The following is an 18939-nucleotide window of genomic DNA, read 5'->3' as shown; positions in this document are numbered from 1 at the left end:
TTCCTGAAAGTTTCTTTCCACAATACTTTTGAAACACAGATAAAATTATTTCCTGTCTCTCAGTTTCCTGTATCCATGGCAACTTCTGTTTTCCATGTTGGCTATAGAGGAACTGGTATGAAGAGTGGTGTTTCCTGTGTAAACTGTGACTTTAAGATTAAAAAAGGTGGAGGGCTGGAGGTCAATCCATGCACAGAAAGAAACGGAGTTAAGAAATGTTGTTCTTTATATATTAAAAGAAAACCTTTACTCAGATTAACTGAGTATTAATGTGAGTTTCCTGTTCTTGGTAAGATTATTTATTTAAATATACACTTTTAGCTGGAATGAAAAAATAATGAGTTTTATGAAAGACTGTAGTTTGACTGTCTTGCAGTATATTTGTATTTTTGTAAATTGTTATTTGGTATTCGCCTTTATGGTAATTGGGGGACGTATATCCAAAAATTGCCATTTCTATGTCATTTCTTGCCTGTGTTTTATCAATTTTAATTGTGCAATTTAACTAACACTTCCCAGTTCATTAAATGTGGATTATTTTAGTCAAACAGTATGCTAATGTGTGAAGATGTTAACAATTCTGTTCCAAATGCTCACTGTATTGTATGGTACTATAATAATCCATAGTATGGCTTATATTGTACGTGCTGATTCTGTTTTAAATACAGTTTAGAAGTTTTAGTATTATAAAACCTTGATGAAGAGCTTTCTAATGATTTGAAGTTTTGTTTTCTTCTTCTTCTTTTTTTTTTTTTTTGTTTAGTTTTGTTTTGTTTTTTAAGGTAGGGCCTCATTCTAGCTCAGACTGACCTGGGATTCACTCTGTAGTCTCAGGGTGGCCTCAAACTCATGACGATCCTTTTACCTCTGCCTCCCTAGTGCTGAGATTAAAGGCGTGCGCCACCACGCCCGGCTTTACCTTCTTTTTTTGTAGCCAATTCTGATATGAACAGAAAATCCAAAACTGTATTTAGATTATGTATTCCCTGCCTTACCTGTAATTGTTTCTATTTGTTACGCATTATCTGCTTGCCAGCTGTGTCCTAGGAAATACCTTAATTTAGGTTTTTCATGTATTCCTGAGAATATCTCTGAAAGTACAGTTTTTTTTCTGGAAATAATAGCTCATGTAAGTGAAATTAACAGTATTTAGTTGGATAACTGTGGTGTATGTGTATTTGAAATTCTTTCATTTATATTTTCTATCTCTAGACAATAATATTATAAACTGCTATAGGCCTGCAATAGTTAAGGGACTTTCAAGTCTGTGTTTTTGTATTTACAGTCTGATTGCATGTGTTTTGTGCCAGCAGGGTATTTAGTGATCTGGTTTCAGTTCAGGGTTTACATCTACAGGGGATCTGCTGTGCTGGGGCTGGGGAGTAGTATCTTTGTTAGTAGGATTCTCCCCCAGGTCCTTGATTTAGCAAATGATAAAATTGTAAGGATATCAAACTTGGCCTTTTAACACCTTGGACATCTTGATTATTTGTATCTTAAATGTACATTAAGTATGCTTGTGAATCTTGAGCCTGTCTTTGTCTTACCACACTGTTGAAACACTGTGGCCCTTTGCATCCAAAGGACTTGCCAGCTCGGAATACCTCCCTGAAAAGTACAAAAATTAAAAATGTTGCTAAGGATAGGGTTAGTAAGAATATTGATTAACCTTACACATTTGATCTTAATTATTTAGAAAATCAAATTCTGATAGCTTAGCTTATTGTATGATTTCTGTGATCTTAGAGTGATGTGAGTTTTGATAATGGTAAGTTTGCAAACATGGGAGTGTCTTGGAAAATCCCTAATCTGTCACTTAATAATCTTACAGACTCGCATCCAAGGGTCCTGAAGCATTGTCTTCATTGACTCTTCAGGCAAATTCTAATCCCTGGGAATGCAAACTTTTGGGCCTTCGAGACTGGCTATCCTCTTCAGCCATTACTCTAAGCATCTATTGTCAGAACCCCCAGCCACGTGTGGCAGAGCCTAACATTAAGCGGACTGATATTACAGATTGCATTACATCTTCGAGCAATGCATCCAAAGCTTGAGCTGTAAAGTCTCTTCGTACTCATCACGAGAGCACTGCACTAACGATGGCCTGGTACAAAGTCACCACAAGTGGGAACTATTTGGAAAATGCTGAGGCGGAGAGCGTTGCCATCCGGGACCGAGTTCGTGCCTCACCTGCCAGTAGAGTTTTGGAAGAGAGTGCCTTTGGTAACTCATTAGAGAATGCCACAGTGTTACCTGTGCAGACACAACTCACTTCTTCTGTTAAATTGAACTTGGAAGGAAATGGTGCTCTACCAGCCGATGCTGCTTCTGTGTCAGGGGAAACACCTGTGATGTGTGCCCAGGAAGTGCAGAAATTGAATGAGGCCTTTGACATTTTGCTAGCTCTTTTCATCTTAGCTTGTGTTTTAATCATTTTCTTGATTTACAAGGTGGTTCAGTTTAAGCAGAAACTAAAGTCATTAGAAACTTCAGGGGAAAATAGACTTGAGTATTACAGCTTTTATCAGTCAGCAAGATATAATGTAACTACCTCAATTTGTAACACTTCCCCAAATTCTATAGAAAGCCCTGGTTTCGAACAGATTCAACTTCATAAACAAATTATTCCTGAAAATGAGGCACAGGTCATTCTTTTTGAACACTCTGCTTTATGACTCAGTTACATGTTGGCTTTAAGAGTAGTGCCATTTGGACACAAATAAAATTGAATCCTTTTTATAAAATCATATAATTGGAAACATTAATTATATGGTTGGGAGATTATTAAAATATGTTTTTAGTAATTTATAAAATATTCTGCGTAAACTTGCTTTGACACTACACTAAGATTAGCAGTCACCTTCTCTGTGTACAATATATTCTGTTCGGGACTTCATGTGTCTGTTTGTTTAATTGATAAGGTTTTGTAATGTGCTGTCTGTATTGTACAGGTCAGGAAGCATAGGTAGAAGACAAGAATTGTCTCATATTCTCTGGATAATACGTTTTACATCTGCTGACGAGCTGAGACTTTTAGTTTTATGCACTTTAATTTTTATACTGTATGCTAAGATTACAATTGTGTTAAAATAGATGTACTTGGTACTCTTAGTAGAACTGGAAGTTTAGAAAGAAACACAAATGGTTCCTGCTTCAGCACCCCAGTAGTGGGAATATAGGCCTTCCCCACCAGCGAGTCATCTTGCTGAAGTTGGTATGCTTCTAGGGGTGCATGGTTCCTGTGGGAAGAACTTCATAGGTTCAGACAGCATGAACAAGAGTCCTGTCGTGTGTCTGCTTACTTGCCTGGACATGTCTGTCTCTCTCCCCCTCTTTCCTCACTCCTTCCTCCCCTCTCCCCTCTTCTCTTAGGACTCCAGTACAGATGCTTAAACCAGTCTACTCTTAGTTTGTTGCTTTGTGCCAGATACTGTCTATGGCAGTGCAGTTTCTGTCTTAATATAGAAGATTACATTTTATTTGTATTTCTTCTCTGATGCACTGAAGAGCATGTGTTTTTCTGTTAAAAAGTACAGTTTTGGCTTTTCCATCACTTCTTGCTTCTTCTTTATGAAAGCCTGTTGAACTCTGTCTTCTAGAGCATACAGTCACTTATGGTTTCATTCTTACTATAAAGACACTAATCTCGCAATGCAGGCTAGAGAGGCCCAGCAGATGCAGAGCTGTGTGGAAGAGAGCTGGGAAGCCAGTTTAGACAAGGAGTGGGGCCAACAGAAGGTTGGTGGGAGGGAGACTATTTAAGTGTCTGGAAGATTATTGAAAGGTTTAATCCTTAAATTTTCAAAGCGAGAAGAAAGGTACACCAGATTTTACCCAAAGAGCACTCTGTTCTCTATAGAGAATGGTTTAGAGGAGGCTGTGGAAGTTGCCCTGTTTGAGGAAACTACTTAGATGTTGACTGGAGACAGGTTTGGCTTGTAGTAGTGTTAGTAAAAATACAGAGAGGGCTGGAGAGATGGTTTAATGGTTAAGGAACTTGCCTGCAAAGCCAAAGGACACAGGTTCAATTCCCCAGTATCCACGTAAAAGTCAGGTGCACTGGGTGGCACATGCATCTGGAGTTTGTTTGCAGGGGCTGAAGGCCCTGGTGCCCCATTATCTCCCTCTTTCTTCTGCTCTCTCAAATACATACATACACATATATATATATACATACATACATACGTGTGTGTGTGTGTGTGTGTGTGTGTGTGTGTGTGTGTGTGTTTTAAGGAGTATGGATCCCAGAAGTCAGCGAGGCAGGCTTTGATAAGTTGGGTTTTAGAGGATTAAATGAGAATGCAAAACTGAATCCCAAGTTTCTGCCTTGGTTTGCTGAGTCTGAGATAAGGAATACAGGAGCATGGTTTTGATCTTTCTCTCGTGTCTTTGGTTGCTTCGCTTTTGTTGAGGAGGCACTCATGTTGTAGTGCTGGAGATCAAGCTTGAGATGCTTATGAGATCACCAGCAGCAGTTGAGAGGACGCAGATGCATCAGCTAGGCTTCCCAAACTCAGAGAAAACAGTCACTGAGTGTGCGCCCGCGGGGATGGAGAATTGGCTGGGGAGTCTGCTACATCAGCCTTTTTGGCCACCTAAATACATAGCTACTAAAACTATAATAAAGTAATCAAATTACTGTTTATATGAAATTGTTAATCAGCCACAATGTTTTAAAAAACAACTTTAATATTTTGTTTTCATGTAAGAGAGAATGAGCATTGCAGGGCCCCTAGCCACTGCAAATGAACCCCCGACACATGTGCCACCAGGTGCATCTGGCTTACATGGGTTCTGGGGAATTGAACTTGGTTCCTGAGGCTTTGCAGACAGGTGCCTTAACTGCTAAGCCATCTTTCCAGCCCCAAATATTTTTTAAAAAATTTTCTATTAACAACTTTCATGATTATGAAAAATACCCCATGGTCATACTCCCTCCCCCCACTTTCCCCTTTGAAATTCTACTCTCCATCATATGCCCTCCCCGTCTCAGTCACTCGCTCTTTTACTTTTGATGTCTTGATCTTTTCCTCCTCTTACAATGGTCTAATGCAAGTAGTATCAGGCACCGTGAGGCCATGGATATCCAGGCTATTTTGTGTCTGGAGGGAGCATGTTGTACCAAGTCCTGCCCTTCCTTTGGCTCTTACATTCTTTCCGCCACCTCTTCTGCACTAGACCCTGAGCCTTGGAAGGTGATTGCAGTACTGAGCACTGTGATCATTTCTTTCCATCACCATGATACCTTCTGAGTCGTCCCAAGGTCACTGCCATCTGAAAAGAGAAGATTCTCTACCAAAAGTGAGAGTGGCATTAATATAAGGGTATGAACATTAACAGAAGTGCTTACTGGGCAGTTTGATAAGCATAGTATATACATTTAGCCAGACAACAGCAGATGTTACACCCCTAGGGTTCATGACTACCCCTGTTTTACGTTTTCAGTATCGGGGATGCATTCCCTTCCCATGGAGCGGGCCTCCAGTCCAATTAGAGAGTAGTTTGTTTCCCCCATAACAGACATGCCACTATTGCACCCGTTGGCTCATTTGGCCTGGCTGGCCAATTATAAGGCTTGCGATGTCCACTGATGAGTATCTTCACTGGTGATTTCTCTTTCTCCCATTGAACTGCATGCAGAATGGCTTCTTCCAGCTTTCTGTCAGCCCAAATATTTTTAAAGAACATAAAAATACACTTTGGGGATATGGTTTGTGCTATAAATTCATATTATGATTCTGTTTAAATGTTTCTTACCAAGCTTTCTTTTTTAAATAGCACCAGCAAATAATGGGATTTATTGGTAAAATATTGAGCTATCTCAGAGAGTAAGTCTTACTAAGTTTTTTTAAACTTCAAAGTAGCCATCATCTGTTTAACACAGTTTTTTTTTTTTTTTTTTTGCTTTGCTTATCTATGTGTGAGAGAGAGGCAGGCAGAGAAAGAATAGGCACACCAAGGCTTTAGTCACTGCAAACTTAACTCCAGATGCATATGCCACCTTGTGCATCGGTCCTGGGGAATTGAATCTGGGACCCTAGGCTTCACAGGCAAGTGCCTTAACCACTAAGCCATACTTCAGCCCACATGTGGCATTTTTAACTTAAAAACAGCTGTCCTTATTCATTCTTGTTAATTGCTGACATTTTGGGCCGAGTTGTGTGACGTGGAATTGCCCCAGGACTCTAATCCCGAGCTGCGCATATTTAAAGACATGAGACAGCTAGCTTTTTCCATTTGTTCTGGGGTGCATAACCCCATGATTCTAATCCCAGCGCTTGGGAGGTAGAAGCAGGAGGATCAGAAGTTCAGGATAATCCTTGAGGCCAACCTGAGCTATTTGACACCAGGGAAGAAGGGAAGAGGAGAGGAGAGAAAAGACGCCTCTGTCCCATTAGCGATAGCACAGAGCGCTGCAAGTAGCCTGGACAGGCAGTCTCAGGCACACTTGGGCAGCTGTCATTAACTGCCCACCTCATGTAGCCCTAGTGCCCTGCTGAGCACTGCTTTTCAGGCCTTTTAATTATTTCTTACAGTCTTGGAGATAATGGTTGGGGGGAGGCATAGGAAAGACCTGCTGTGTGCCTGTATTACCAACAAACAAACAGCCCTGGTCATTGGAGAGCTGGTTTATTATACACATAAAGACTTATGTGGATCATTGTTGAATTAAAAAACAAAGTTTCATTTTAAGACAGTGAGCTTCTACTAAGATTTTTTTTGTCTGTTTCCTGGCTGGCAGTTGCCAGAGAACTATATTTATTAATATACTCCTCGTGACCATGCAAAGAATTACTGCATAAAAAGGATGTTTCCACTCAAAGGACAAAAGTATTTGTGTTTTAGATCCAGGATATCTGAGGAGGAAAACTAAACTAATTTTAATATTTCTGGTGCAATAGAAATCCTGGTACATGACAAATAAATTAGGGCATTCTTTTTTTTTAATCTTTCAATATAAAAACATGTTTATTCACAATCCTTGAGAGGTTACCATTCCTTCAGATTTTTTTTTTTTTTTTTCGAGGTAGGGTCTCACTCTAGCTCAGGCTGACCTGGAATTCACTATGGAGTCTCAGGGTGGCCTCGAACTCATGGCAATCCTCCTACCTCTGCCTCCTGAGTGCTAGGATTAAACAGAAAAATTTTAATGAACAAAAGGCCAAGAAAAATTACATCAGTAGCTTATGCCAAACCAAAAATATACATTGAATATATGTAAACTTTAACAAGCATTAACAAAGGCAATATGAATATAGAGTCCCTTTAAAATATTTCCGGTGACAACAGCTACAATTTAAATTACGTTAAGACAGATATCAATAATAGCATTGCCTAATAAGTACATTCCAGGTCAGCCTGAGCTACAGTGAGACCATACCTCAAGAAACAAAACAACAACAACAACAACAAAAAGATTTACAATGTGAAAACTAACTGTAGGAATGCTATAAAGTGTCAATGGAGGGCTGGTGAGATGGCTTAGTGATTAAGCGCTTGCCTGTGAAGCCTAAGGACCCCGGTTTGAGGCTCAATTCCCCAGGACCCAGGTTAGCCAGATGCACAAGGGGGCGCATGCGTCTGGAGTTCGTTTGCAGTGGCTAGAAGCCCTGGCGCGCCCACTCCTCCCTCCCTCCCTCCCTCCCTCTCCCTCCCTCTCCCTCCCTATCTCTCTCTCTCTCTCTCTCTCTCTCTCTCTCTCTCTGCCTCTTTCTCTCTGTCTGTTGCTCTCAAATAAATAAATAAAAAGTGTCAATGGATAACATGACAGGATCATTAAATTCATCATGAAAAGCAGAAGGCACATGATAAAGTTATACTTAATTTTATTTATTTGAGAGAGAGAGAGACAGAAACAGAGAGAGAATGGGCACACCAGGGCCTGCAGCCACTGCAAACAGACTCCAGACTTGTGCGCCACGTTGTGCATCTTATCTGGCTTATGTGGGGTCCTGGGAAACCAAACTTGAGTCCTTTGGCTTTGCAGGCAAGTGCCTTAACCACTATGTCATTTCTCCAGCCCAAATTGCACTTAATTCTGAAGCAATTCAGATCTATCATGTCTACTCATTTCTAGTAAAATAAGCACTTAGAAAATGGTTCTTTACAAAAAGACCAGCATACCATTTATTATATATGCTGCTGAAGCGAGCACAAAGAGACAGATAGAGAAGAGAAAGGGATAGATACAGGGAATGGGCATGCCAGGTCCTCTAGCCAGCACGTGCACCCCCTTGTGTATCTGGCTTGCGTGCAACCTGGGGATTCGAACCCAGCTCCTTTGGCTTCAGAGTCAAATGCTCTAACCACCAAGCCATTTCCCAGTTCCCAGCATAGCATTTATGTCTTCTGGTGGGTTTCTGACATTTGGTCATAACTGCTGAACAGGGTGACACAGTCTTCCTATGGGATCTGCTGATCTGTGTCAGATTGCATCACGCCGGCTCCAGAGAATTCTAACACAGGGCTCACAACCCCAGAGTGCTTCTGAGTTGCTGTTATCCATCTTCGTGCTCATGAAATCGTTTTCCCCTCCAGCTGGCTGGAGTCATCAGAGGTTGATGTTGGGTTTCTCTTCTTGCTGGTGCACATAATTCTTCCCAGAGAATGTCCTCTTCTGTTGTAGAACATTTTCTCATCAGAAGCACCCTATTCATTCCCTCTTCATCTTTCTGCTCTGCATCTAATGACATGCTGTTATCATTCCTAGTAGCGGACTTGGTTTTGGTCATCAGGTCATAGCTACTTTCTGTATTTGGTGTCAATACTGGGGTATTTGATGAGTCCGCAGCTTCAGTAAACCTTCATACTGTGACTGTGCATTTCAAACAAGATTCAAAGTCCTCTTTTGGTCCTGAGATTTGGTAGTCCTCATGACGAGGATGGGCTTTCTGCATAGCTGTCTGCCTTTCTTGCTCCAAGAAATTAGGATATTCTTCCCTTCGATTGCTTCAGTAAATTTCTGTTCTTTGGTTAAGCCTGTTAAGTTATGTAAACCCAGAAGTAGTTGAATATTTTGTTTGTGGCTTGTTTATTAAATTGCCGTAGCTTCACTTAACTCATACTTATAAACTACAATGCTACAAGATTGGTTTTAAATGTTAAGTATTTGTGATTTGTAGTTGCGATAATTATAGTTGGATTAGAGAAAGTTCTGAAGGGGTTCTGATTTTTAGGCCTGTTACTATCAACAAGTGTTATCACCATCAGTTTTAGCTTAGACAATTGTAAACAGAAGCTAATTGATAGTGTTTCTGTTTCTGACTCCGCATTGTCTCAGGACGGTGGTGATGGAGATGTGATGTGCATATGTGAGGCTGCGTAAGAGAAAGAATTTAAACTGCTTATTCTATCTTGGCTGGTCAGACAGATGCTGTCTGAAGTGGGCATTTAAAATGCTCCCTAGAGAAATAGTAATAAAAATTGGACAAGTAGGGCTGGAGATGGCTTAGTAGTTAGGGTGCTTGTCTGCAAAGCCAAAAGGACCCATGTTTGATTTCCCCAGTACCATGTAAAGCACAAGGTGGCTCACGTATCTGGAGATTGTTTGCAGTGGCTAGAGGTTCTGGTGCACCTGTTCTGTCTCTCTACCTCTATCTCTGTCTCTAATGGATAAATTATATATATTTACATATATAAAACCAAATGTGCATTATGATTTCATTTATGCATGCTTTTTTTGAAATGTTTATGTTGGCTTTGTAAATGCATTTAATTTTCTAAATATCTGTGATGTGAGTTCATAATTATAGAAGAGTACCAGTTTTAAGCCAGCATGCTTTTAAAATGAACTAAAAATCAAATGCAAAATTGACTTTATTAGTTTTCAAGTTAAGAGAATACCACTTTGTATCAGTACACACAATCTATAGGTATATTCATTACTTTATATTCAGAAAATGTCTTAAAGGCTGTAGTTTTATTCATGTAAGTTTGGCTAAAAAAGAAATGCTCACTGAAAATTATCTGGAGTTGGTTTAAATAACCAAATGATGTGCACGTGCTGAGTACAAGTGGTTTAAATAACCAAATGATGTGCACGTGCTGAGCACAAGTGGTTTAAATAACCAAATGATGTGCATGTGCTGAGCACAAGTGGTTTAAATAACCAAATGATGTGCACGTGCTGAGCACAAGTTTTATTCCTGCTGTCACCTTTGGAGCCCCGAACGAGTCTGTAACCGTGGTCCCCGTGGACGGGTGCAGGGGCACCTGTGGACAAAGCTGCAGGCACTCAAATTCCCTGTAGATGATGCCAGGGTTTGTGTGGAAGGCACCTTCCCTGGGCGATCTGAATCATCCCCAGGCTGCTTAGATTTGGCAACCAGGTTAGCAAATAAAGCGGTGTAAAGGTCTGCACATACTCAGTACAGGTTCTCTTCCTTTTCTGAAATATATTTGATCCACAGAAGCTAGAATCTATGGATGTCGATCCTATGAATAAAAATGGATTGGGAGTTGGAGAGATGGCTTAGCAGTTAAGGTGCTTGCCTGTGAAGTTAAGGACCCATGTTCCACTCTCCTGATCCCACATAAGGCAGACACACAAAGGTGAGGCAAGTGCAAGGTTGCACATGCCCACTAGGTGGCGCAAGCGTCTGCAGTTTGATTGCAGTGGCTGAGATCCTAGTGCCCCAATTTCTCTCTCTTTAAAATAAAAAAAACAAATAAAGGGTTGGCTGAGGCCCTGGTCCCCCAATTCTCTTTCTCCCTCTCCCTCTCTAAAAATTAAATAAAAGGTTGGCATTTGAAAAAGGTCTGTGTTGCTACTAGTGTAATAGGTTAGTTGCAGAGTGCTTGCCTAGCAGGCTTGAGGCCCTAGGAATGATTCTAAGTGTGGGTGGGGTTGGGGTGTTCTTGCACCTTACTAAGCTTTTGTTAAAAGAAAATATCAAGCAAGTAGATAAAAAAAGAGAAGTAAAAATGTGAAAACTGAAAGGAAGATAATCTTAGGTTCTTAATAAATCTTCCCCTTGGTTTTACTTTATTTTCATTTTCCAATTCTGATATTAAAATTTTCTTATATTTTTTAAAAAAATGAATGGTTCAGAAATAGATTGTTGTCTTGTTTTCTATTTTATGGCTCTTGTGCGATGTAAAATGGTTGTTTATTTGTTATCTGTAACTCAGCTACCCATGAGTGTAATTTTTTTTAAAAAAGAAGTAATTATAATTGCAAAAGAAATGAGACAAGTTCTCTAGCAATTACTGGATGTTAACAACACACACACACACACACACACACACACACACATTATATATATTTCCCTGTGGGGTATAGCATTAAAAAGAAACATGCATAATTCCTCCTTGTTGCATGTAGAACAGTCCTAAAAACATAAAGGACATTAGAAGAAAGTAAAGTGAATGATGCCATATGGGTTGGGTGTCAAATGAATAGCAAGAGCTCTATGCTGCTAGACTCAGACGGCAGCGTGCCGAGGTAGGGAAGTCTTCTAAAGGAAACGTGAATGCGGGGGAAGCAAAAGGAAGGGAAAACCTCTTAAGGGGCATAGACTAGACAGGCATATTGGGGCCAGGAACCCTTGTATTCAGGAGGTGGGCCTTTCCCGGTAGCCTTTGAAAAACCCCTTAAGGAGAAAATGATGTTTATGCCTGTAATTACGACAACTGGGAGGCCAAGGGAAGAGGACCTGGAGTTAAGGCCATTTATGGGCTGCATAGCAAGACTCTGCCAATCAAACCAGAAAAAAACAAATAGAAGAAAGATGGGCTGGAGAAATGGTTTGGCAGTTAAGGCATGTGTCTGCAAAGCCAAAAGACTCAGATTCATCAGACCCACATAAGTCAGATGCATAAAGTGGCACATGTGTCTGGAGTTTGTTTGCAGTGGCTAGAGGCCCTGGCGCACCCATTTCTCTTCCCCCGCCACCTCTTTTATATATATATATTAGCAAGTACCATTTGCTTCCTTAAAGCCCTCATTGATGATAAAAACAGAATTAACAGGCTATCATTTAATGTAAAATGAAAGCTTTTTATAAAAATGGGGATTATTTTGTTTTTTGGAGGTAGGGTTTCACTCTAGCTTAGGCTGACTTAGAACTCCCTGTGTAGTCTCAGGGTGGTCTCCAACTCTCAGAGATCCTCCTACTTCTGCCTCTGGAGTGCTGGGATTAAAGGCATGAACCACCATGCCCACCAGTGTTCCTTTATTTAGAACATAGAGTGAATCAGGTTTCTAGGGCCTGTGGGGACAATTAGAGAGTAATGAATTACCAGTGCTTTTCTCCTCCCTTCCTTCCCCTCCTCTCTCTCCCCCCATCCCCTCATCTCCCCTCTCTCCTCCCGCTCTCGTCCTCTCCCTTCTCTCCCCCTTCTCTCTTCCCCCTCCCAACCCCTCCCCTCCCCTTCCTTAGAATTGGCATGCCAGGGCCTTAGCCACTGCATATGAACTGCAAAGGTGTGTGCCACCTTGTGTGCATTTGTCAGCTTGTGCATGTGGTTTACATGGGTTCTGGGTTGTGAAACCTGGGTCTTTAGGCTTCACAGGCAAGCACCTTAACCGCAGAGCCATCTCCCAGCCCATTGCCAGTGCTTTTCTAGCACTATTTAAGAAACGGACATCATTTAAATGCCTTATGATGACTCAGAAATACCCCTGCTATGAAGAAATGACAGGATATGATAACTTAAGAATAAAGAACTGAGCATCTAATTTTGGCTGCTTAATTTCTTTGTCCTTTCTGTGGATTTCCAGTCTGTAATGGGTCCCAAGCTCACAGCACAGCTCTGTTAGCTCTGTCTTTTGAACGAAAGGACGGGTAATGTACACTTGTAACACCCTTCCTGGGTGCATCCAAAGTTTCATGGGATAGACTTGGAGCTTCTTGATGTTTCTGGGTACCCTGAGGTGACCCCACAGTTGTTGTGTCTGCCACATTTTCTGAGCTTGCGTAATGTCACATAAAATGAATTAGTTTAACCACAGTGCATTATTCATCATAGAGAGTTAGATTGGACAATACACTTATAATTTGTTTCAGTCATGAATGAAGTGACTGGTGTTCCAGCACAGATGTACCTCATATTTGTCGACACTCCCATTTAGTGCTATAGTGAGCTGATCCTGGAACCAAGCTGTTTGGCTTTGCTTAGAATAGTCAGTAGTCAGTTCATTTAAATATATATATGTATGTGAGTTTATATGTATATATATTCATATATATATGAATGAGAGAAAGAGGCAGATAGAGAATGGACATGCTACGGTCTCTAGCCACTGCAAAAGAACTCCAGAAGCATGTGCAACCTTGTGCATCTGGCTTATGTAGGTACTGGGGAATTGAACTTGCATCCTTAGGGTTCACAAGCAAGCGCCTTAAGTGCTAAGCCACCTCTCCAGTCTCTGATTTTCTTTTTTTTTTTTTGAGCTGAATATTATTTTCTCTACAAAGCTGCTGTGTACCAGTACCATAGTGTAATTATCCTTACACAAATTGTAGATATCTGGGTCTTTGAAGTTAATATGAATTGTCACTCCCCTGTAAGCAGGAGTTTGAAGGCCTAAGAATGGGATGGCATGGACAGCTGCCCACATGGTTTCTCTGGCTGTCTTCAGTTCCCATGTCAGACTGGAGGGTCTGTGTGGAGGGACTACTGAAAGATGACACACAGAGAAGCCCAGCTGTGTCCAGATCATAATCCTAAGATGCACATAAAAAACAATGACAACAACAAAAAACTGGGCAGTTTTCATCAAGAAATAGAGAAAATAGCCGGGTGTGGTGGCACTTGCCTTTAATCCCAGCACTCGGGGAGGCAGAGATAGGATTGCTGTGAGTTCCAGGCCACCCTGAGATTACATAATGAATTCCAGGTCAGCCTGGGCCAGAGTGAGACCCTACCTCGAAAAACAACAACAACAAAATAATAATAATAATAGCAGCTAGTTCCTAGCTAGTATTTAAGGAGGCAATAAAAAATATCTTTAAACAGAAGACTTCTCTCCCTTTTTAATAAATCTTTTCATTTCTGGTTTTATAGCTGTCTTTTGATTGTTTCCATTTTAAATACCTACTCACATCCAAAGACTGTGTATTATAAAAAATTTATATACAACGGGGCTCTTGAGGTGGCTTAGCAGATAAGGCACTTGCCTGCAACGCCAAAGGACCCAGGTTTGATTCCCCAGAACTCACATAAGTCAGATGCACAAAGAGGCACATGCATCTGGAGTTTGTTTACACCTGCTGGAGGCCCTGGTACACCCATTTGCTTTTATTCTCTCTCTGCTTCTTTCTCTCAGTCTCAAATAAGTAAAAATAAAATAAAATTATACATAAGGGTTGAGTGTTGTATGCATAAAAAAGTAAAAGCTTACTGATAAAGCTCATATTATGGGAGTTATGATAATACTATATATCAAAGAAGTCTTTCTTTTTTTAAAGCTGGGTATGGTGGTAAACAGAAGTAATCCCAGCTCTCAGGAGGCTGAGGCAGGTTTGAATTCTAGGCCAACCTGGCCTAGTGAGTGAGTTCCAGACCAGCCTGGCTACACTCTGTCTCAAAGCAAAAACCAAGCATCTTTTTTAAAGGCTTCGTTACAAAATGGTGCATGGTAGGAATGTTCTCACAATAGTGAAATGCTACATGTTATGGTGTTGGGGTAAATGTTTTTTAATAGTGACAGAAGAAACTGTAGCTTATTTTGGGGGGTGTGTTTGTGGTTGTGTGTGCATGCAGTGTATGCACACGTTTGTATGGAAGTACGTATACTATGTGCATGCATGTAGAGGCCAGAGGAGAAGGTTGAATGTCCTTCTGTCTCTCATGTCTTATGTCCCTGAGATAGTCTCTTACTGCACCTGGAACCCACGCTTTCTGGTTCTGCCCTTAGATTGGCTGACCAGTGAGCCCCCGGGAACTCCTGTTTCTTGTCCCCCTCAGCCCTGGCATTACAGGCAGGCATCACTCGGCTCTTCATGGGTGGTAGAGATTGAACTTAGGTGCACAAGCTTAACGCAGCAAGAGCACCTACCCACTGGACCTCTCCTTAGCTCCAGAATTATAATTTCTTCATGTTTGTTTCCATTAAGTATCTGTTCTGAACCCAGGAAAGTACAGGCTACTTTGGCCTTTTGTTTTCTCTGTTACTCGGGAGCACTTTACCCAACTGCATAGTGAGTAGTAGTTATGGCGAGTCCTCTTGATGAGGGCTTTGGAGGTAATTACTCCGTGCATAACGTGGCTTGGTATCTACTTTGCTCTCTTTTCTTCAGTTTTTCCTCCCTACACCCAACTTCTATTTTTTTTGGTGGGGGGTTCCAGGTAGGGTCTCACTCAAGCCCAGGCTGATCTGGAATTCACTGTGTAGTGTCAGGCTGGCCTCAAACTCACAGTGATCCTCCTACCTCTGCCTCCCGAGTGCTGGGATAAAAGACGCAAGCCACCAACTCTTCCCTTTCAAAGCCAAAGCCACTTTACATTCCTTTCTCCACTGGGCCACACCTGTTTTCTTCATTTCTGAGCTTGTCTGTCTTCTCCTTTCTGACACTTTACAGATAGATCTTCCAGGTGAGTGTGGTTCTCTCTACTGAAACTACTGTATAGTGATTTCTCATGCCATGTAGCAGAGCACAGTCACAGTTCAGTTGCCAAACACCTTTTTTTTTTTAAATTTTTTATTTTTATTTATTTGAGAGCGACAGACACAGAGAGAAAGACAGATAGAGGGAGAGAGAGAGAATGGGCGCGCCAGGGCTTCCAGCCTCTGCAAACGAACTCCAGACGCGTGTGCCCCCTTGTCCATCTGGCTAACGTGGGACCTGGGGAACCGAGCCTCAAACCAGGGTCCTTAGGCTTCACAGGCAAGCACTTAACCGCTAAGCCATCTCTCCAGCCCCCAAACACCTTTTAAGAAAATTCATGGGCTGGAGAAATGGCTTGGCGGCTAAGGCCTGCAATGCCAAAGGACCCAGGCTCGTAATTCAGATCCACAAGGTGGTGCATGCATCTGGAGTTCATTTGCAGTGGCTAGAGGCCCTGGTGTGTCCATTCTCTCTTTATCTTTCTTTCCCTCTGTCTCTTTTGATCTTCCAAATCAATATTTTTAAAAAAGAAAATTCATAACCAGTATTTTGGGAAATACAAAGTACTCAGCAATTACTATTGATTTCTTGTAAAAATTCCAATTTTCCTAGGAGTGCAAGTGATGGCTTAGAGCTGGTATCTGCAGAGAATCAGATGACTAACTGTCGTCTGTGAATAATCTTGAAATGAGTGCCTGACCAAGGGCTCTGGAAAGGATTCTCTAGATTCTAGGTTCTTTTTAATCGTAACTGCTATCAGTGTCAAGGAATTTCAGGAACTGCCTGCCTTAGCATGCCTCGATGGTGAGTGGTCCCCAGTGGAAGAGGACATGACCATATTCCCCTACATGCTTGCCCTCTTCGTCTCTGAACAACAGGCTTCATTTACAGACGAAGAGACTGAGACCTAAAGAAATGAATTAAGGATCCCACAGTTTACATAGGATGAAGTCTTGGCTTTCTAATTAATTTTTTCTAGCATGAACCAAATAGGATATTGACAACATTTCTTCTAGATATTTTTTAGGTTTTTGTTTATATTTATTTATCTGAGAGAGACACACAGAGAGAGAGAGGCAGCTAGATAGAGAATGTGTGCGCCAGGGCCTCTAGCCACTGCAAAGGAACTCCAGATGCATGCACCACCTTGTGCATCTGGCTTATATGAGTCTTGGGGAATTGAGCATCAAACTGGGGTCCTTAGGCTTCACAGGCATGCGCCTAACCATTAAGCCATCTCTCTAGCCCTATTTTAGTTCTTATCTAAAGGAAGTACAATGACAAAAAAAATACATCCTCTTGAGATGATATTTTTTCAGATAAGGATGTGTCAAAACAATACCTGTGAATTAGTATTTACTACTTGGTGATTAGTTCTCTAAAACTTGGTCACATGAATGTACAGACACTGGTTTTGACCTAGTGATCCAGGCTGTGCTGACCTTAGGAACTACTTGACTATACTCAACTATTCAAAGTTAGCTGTGCCTGTTAGTGAAATATGAGAAACGGATTAAGTTCTGCAGGAGTAGTGGAATAAGATCTCTGGCAACTTTATTCACACAGCATGACTCAGTACACCAGTGGATGGCTTTGTGCTGTTACTTTTTGAAAAATCAAGTATTGTAAGTTACAGCTTTTGTATAGCAAATGGACACCATTTTGAGAAATGTGTGCACTTGTGTGACTGACCCTTGCCGTGCTCCCGATAGAGAGCGTTGACATTACTGAAATCTGCTGTGAGTTCCTTGCTGAGAAGCCACGGGTCAAATAATTTTGCCTTTCCAAGTATAAGGTCGCCGCTTGAGCCTGGCTTGCCATACGCTTCTGAGAGTCACTCGTGTGGTTGTGGGGACACTTCCTTTTTGTTCCTCAGTGTATTCCAGTGAGAAGTCCGTGAGACTGGCCGTACATTCCACACGTGGTTTGTTGGTGCTGTTGCACATTGAGGCTGTTATAAATGAAGCTCCCATACGTATTCATGCGCATCTTCGAACACTGCTGCTGCTCTTAGGTAAATACCTGGCAGTGGAATTGCTTAACATGATTTTTTAAAATGACATTTTCCAAGGTGGATATTTCACATTCTTGTTAAGAACATGTTAGAGTTCTGTGTTGTTTCTAATCCTGCCAGCATGTAGAACTGTCAGTCTTCTTAAGTTACTTTCAGTTAAAATCTCACTGATTTCAATTTTCACTCCCCTAAGTAATGCCCAATTCCATTTAGGTATTCACTTTGTCTGGATAATTTCTTTTATACTTTTATATTCTTATTCTTTTATATATTCACATTGTCTGGATATTTTCTTTGACGACATCTCTGTTCAGACTTCAAAAAAATATTTTAATTTGAGAGAAAGAGGCAGAGATATTGAGAATGAGAATGGATACACTGGGGCCTCCAGCCACTGCAGACAAACTCCAGATGAATGTGCTGCCTTGTGTTGCTGGCTTATGTGGGTACTAGGGAATCAAAGCTGGGTCCTTAGGTTGTGCAGGCAAGTACTTTAACCACTAAGCCATCTCCAGCTTTTCAGACTTTTACCTATGTCCAAATGAAGTTGTCTTATTACTGATGGTTCTAATTTCTTAAATTCTACCACATCCTTTACCAATAGTTTACCAGTATTTTCTTTCCATACTATGACATAATTTTTTCTTGACAGTATCTTTAGAAAAGCATGGAATTTTGTCTGCACTTGTGTGTCCTTATTTTTGTGGTTATAACATTCACATAAGACTATTATAATAAAGAGCATTAAAATATCTACCCCTCTGTATTTAAACACTGATCTTGTTAAAGAGAAATTTGTAATGTATGTAAATTGTTTATTATAAATATATTATGAAAGCTGCTTTGGTATTTGAGAACTAAAATCTCATGTTCAAGATAGAATTTGATTTAAAGAAAAAATACATGGTACAGTACTCCAGCTAACCTGTTTTATTGTTTTTTTATTCTAGTGTTATCCAAGATAAATTCTGTGGGATTATAAACATCTCAGTGGAGGGCCTGCATGATGTCATGACGGAAGACCCTGAAACAAGAACTTACAAAGAGTACGTGGATCACATTTGGATGTGGGCAGTTCAATGCATGCTTCATGATTTTGTTCATTCCACACATTTTCATTCATTCTCTCCTTCTCCTCACCCCCCTCCCTTGTCTGTCTCAAAAGTAAATGGAAAAGATCCCATTCATGCATGTAGGGAATTGGTTTAAGTTAACAAGAGTTAACTTATTAACAGTAAGACTGTGATAAAGCGCATAACTAGGAGCAGTGTTTTCTGTAGCACTTGAAAAAGTTTACAAGTGGTCTTGACACATTATATGTTCCTGTCCTTTTTAAAAAAAATTTGTTTATTATTTATTTATTTATTTGAAATC

The 18939-nt window shown here is 40.8% G+C and overlaps 2 protein-coding genes and 1 pseudogene across 3 annotated transcripts in view; 2 read left to right on the top strand and 1 right to left on the bottom strand.

The window, feature by feature from the left end:
- Ipo11 (importin 11) overlaps positions 1-18939 on the top strand; it is a 189834-nt gene that overhangs the window by 132734 nt on the left and 38161 nt on the right. For both annotated transcript variants that reach the window (XM_045138953.1, XM_004672951.2), the window contains exon 28: positions 18516-18611. In XM_045138953.1, coding sequence (XP_044994888.1) covers positions 18516-18611 — 96 coding nt within the window. The remainder of the gene's footprint in view (positions 1-18515; positions 18612-18939) is intronic.
- Lrrc70 (leucine rich repeat containing 70) lies at positions 194-2701 on the top strand. The gene is made up of 2 exons (XM_045138954.1): positions 194-289; positions 1832-2701. The coding sequence occupies exon 2, from the start codon at positions 2100-2102 to the stop codon at positions 2673-2675; it is 576 nt and encodes a 191-aa protein (XP_044994889.1). The 5' UTR covers positions 194-289; positions 1832-2099; the 3' UTR covers positions 2676-2701.
- LOC105945079 lies at positions 8404-17540 on the bottom strand (annotated as a pseudogene).

Source organism: Jaculus jaculus, chromosome 20, assembly GCF_020740685.1.
Source record: "Jaculus jaculus isolate mJacJac1 chromosome 20, mJacJac1.mat.Y.cur, whole genome shotgun sequence".
NCBI lineage: Eukaryota > Metazoa > Chordata > Mammalia > Rodentia > Dipodidae > Jaculus > Jaculus jaculus.
Note: the sequence above shows the minus strand (reverse complement) of the source record. Positions and strands in the feature narration are given on the sequence as shown.

Excerpts from the sequence above, each read along its gene's own strand:
- Lrrc70 (XM_045138954.1), top strand. The coding sequence starts at position 2,100 with ATGGCCTGGTACAAAGTCACCACAAGTGGGAACTATTTGGAAAATGCT.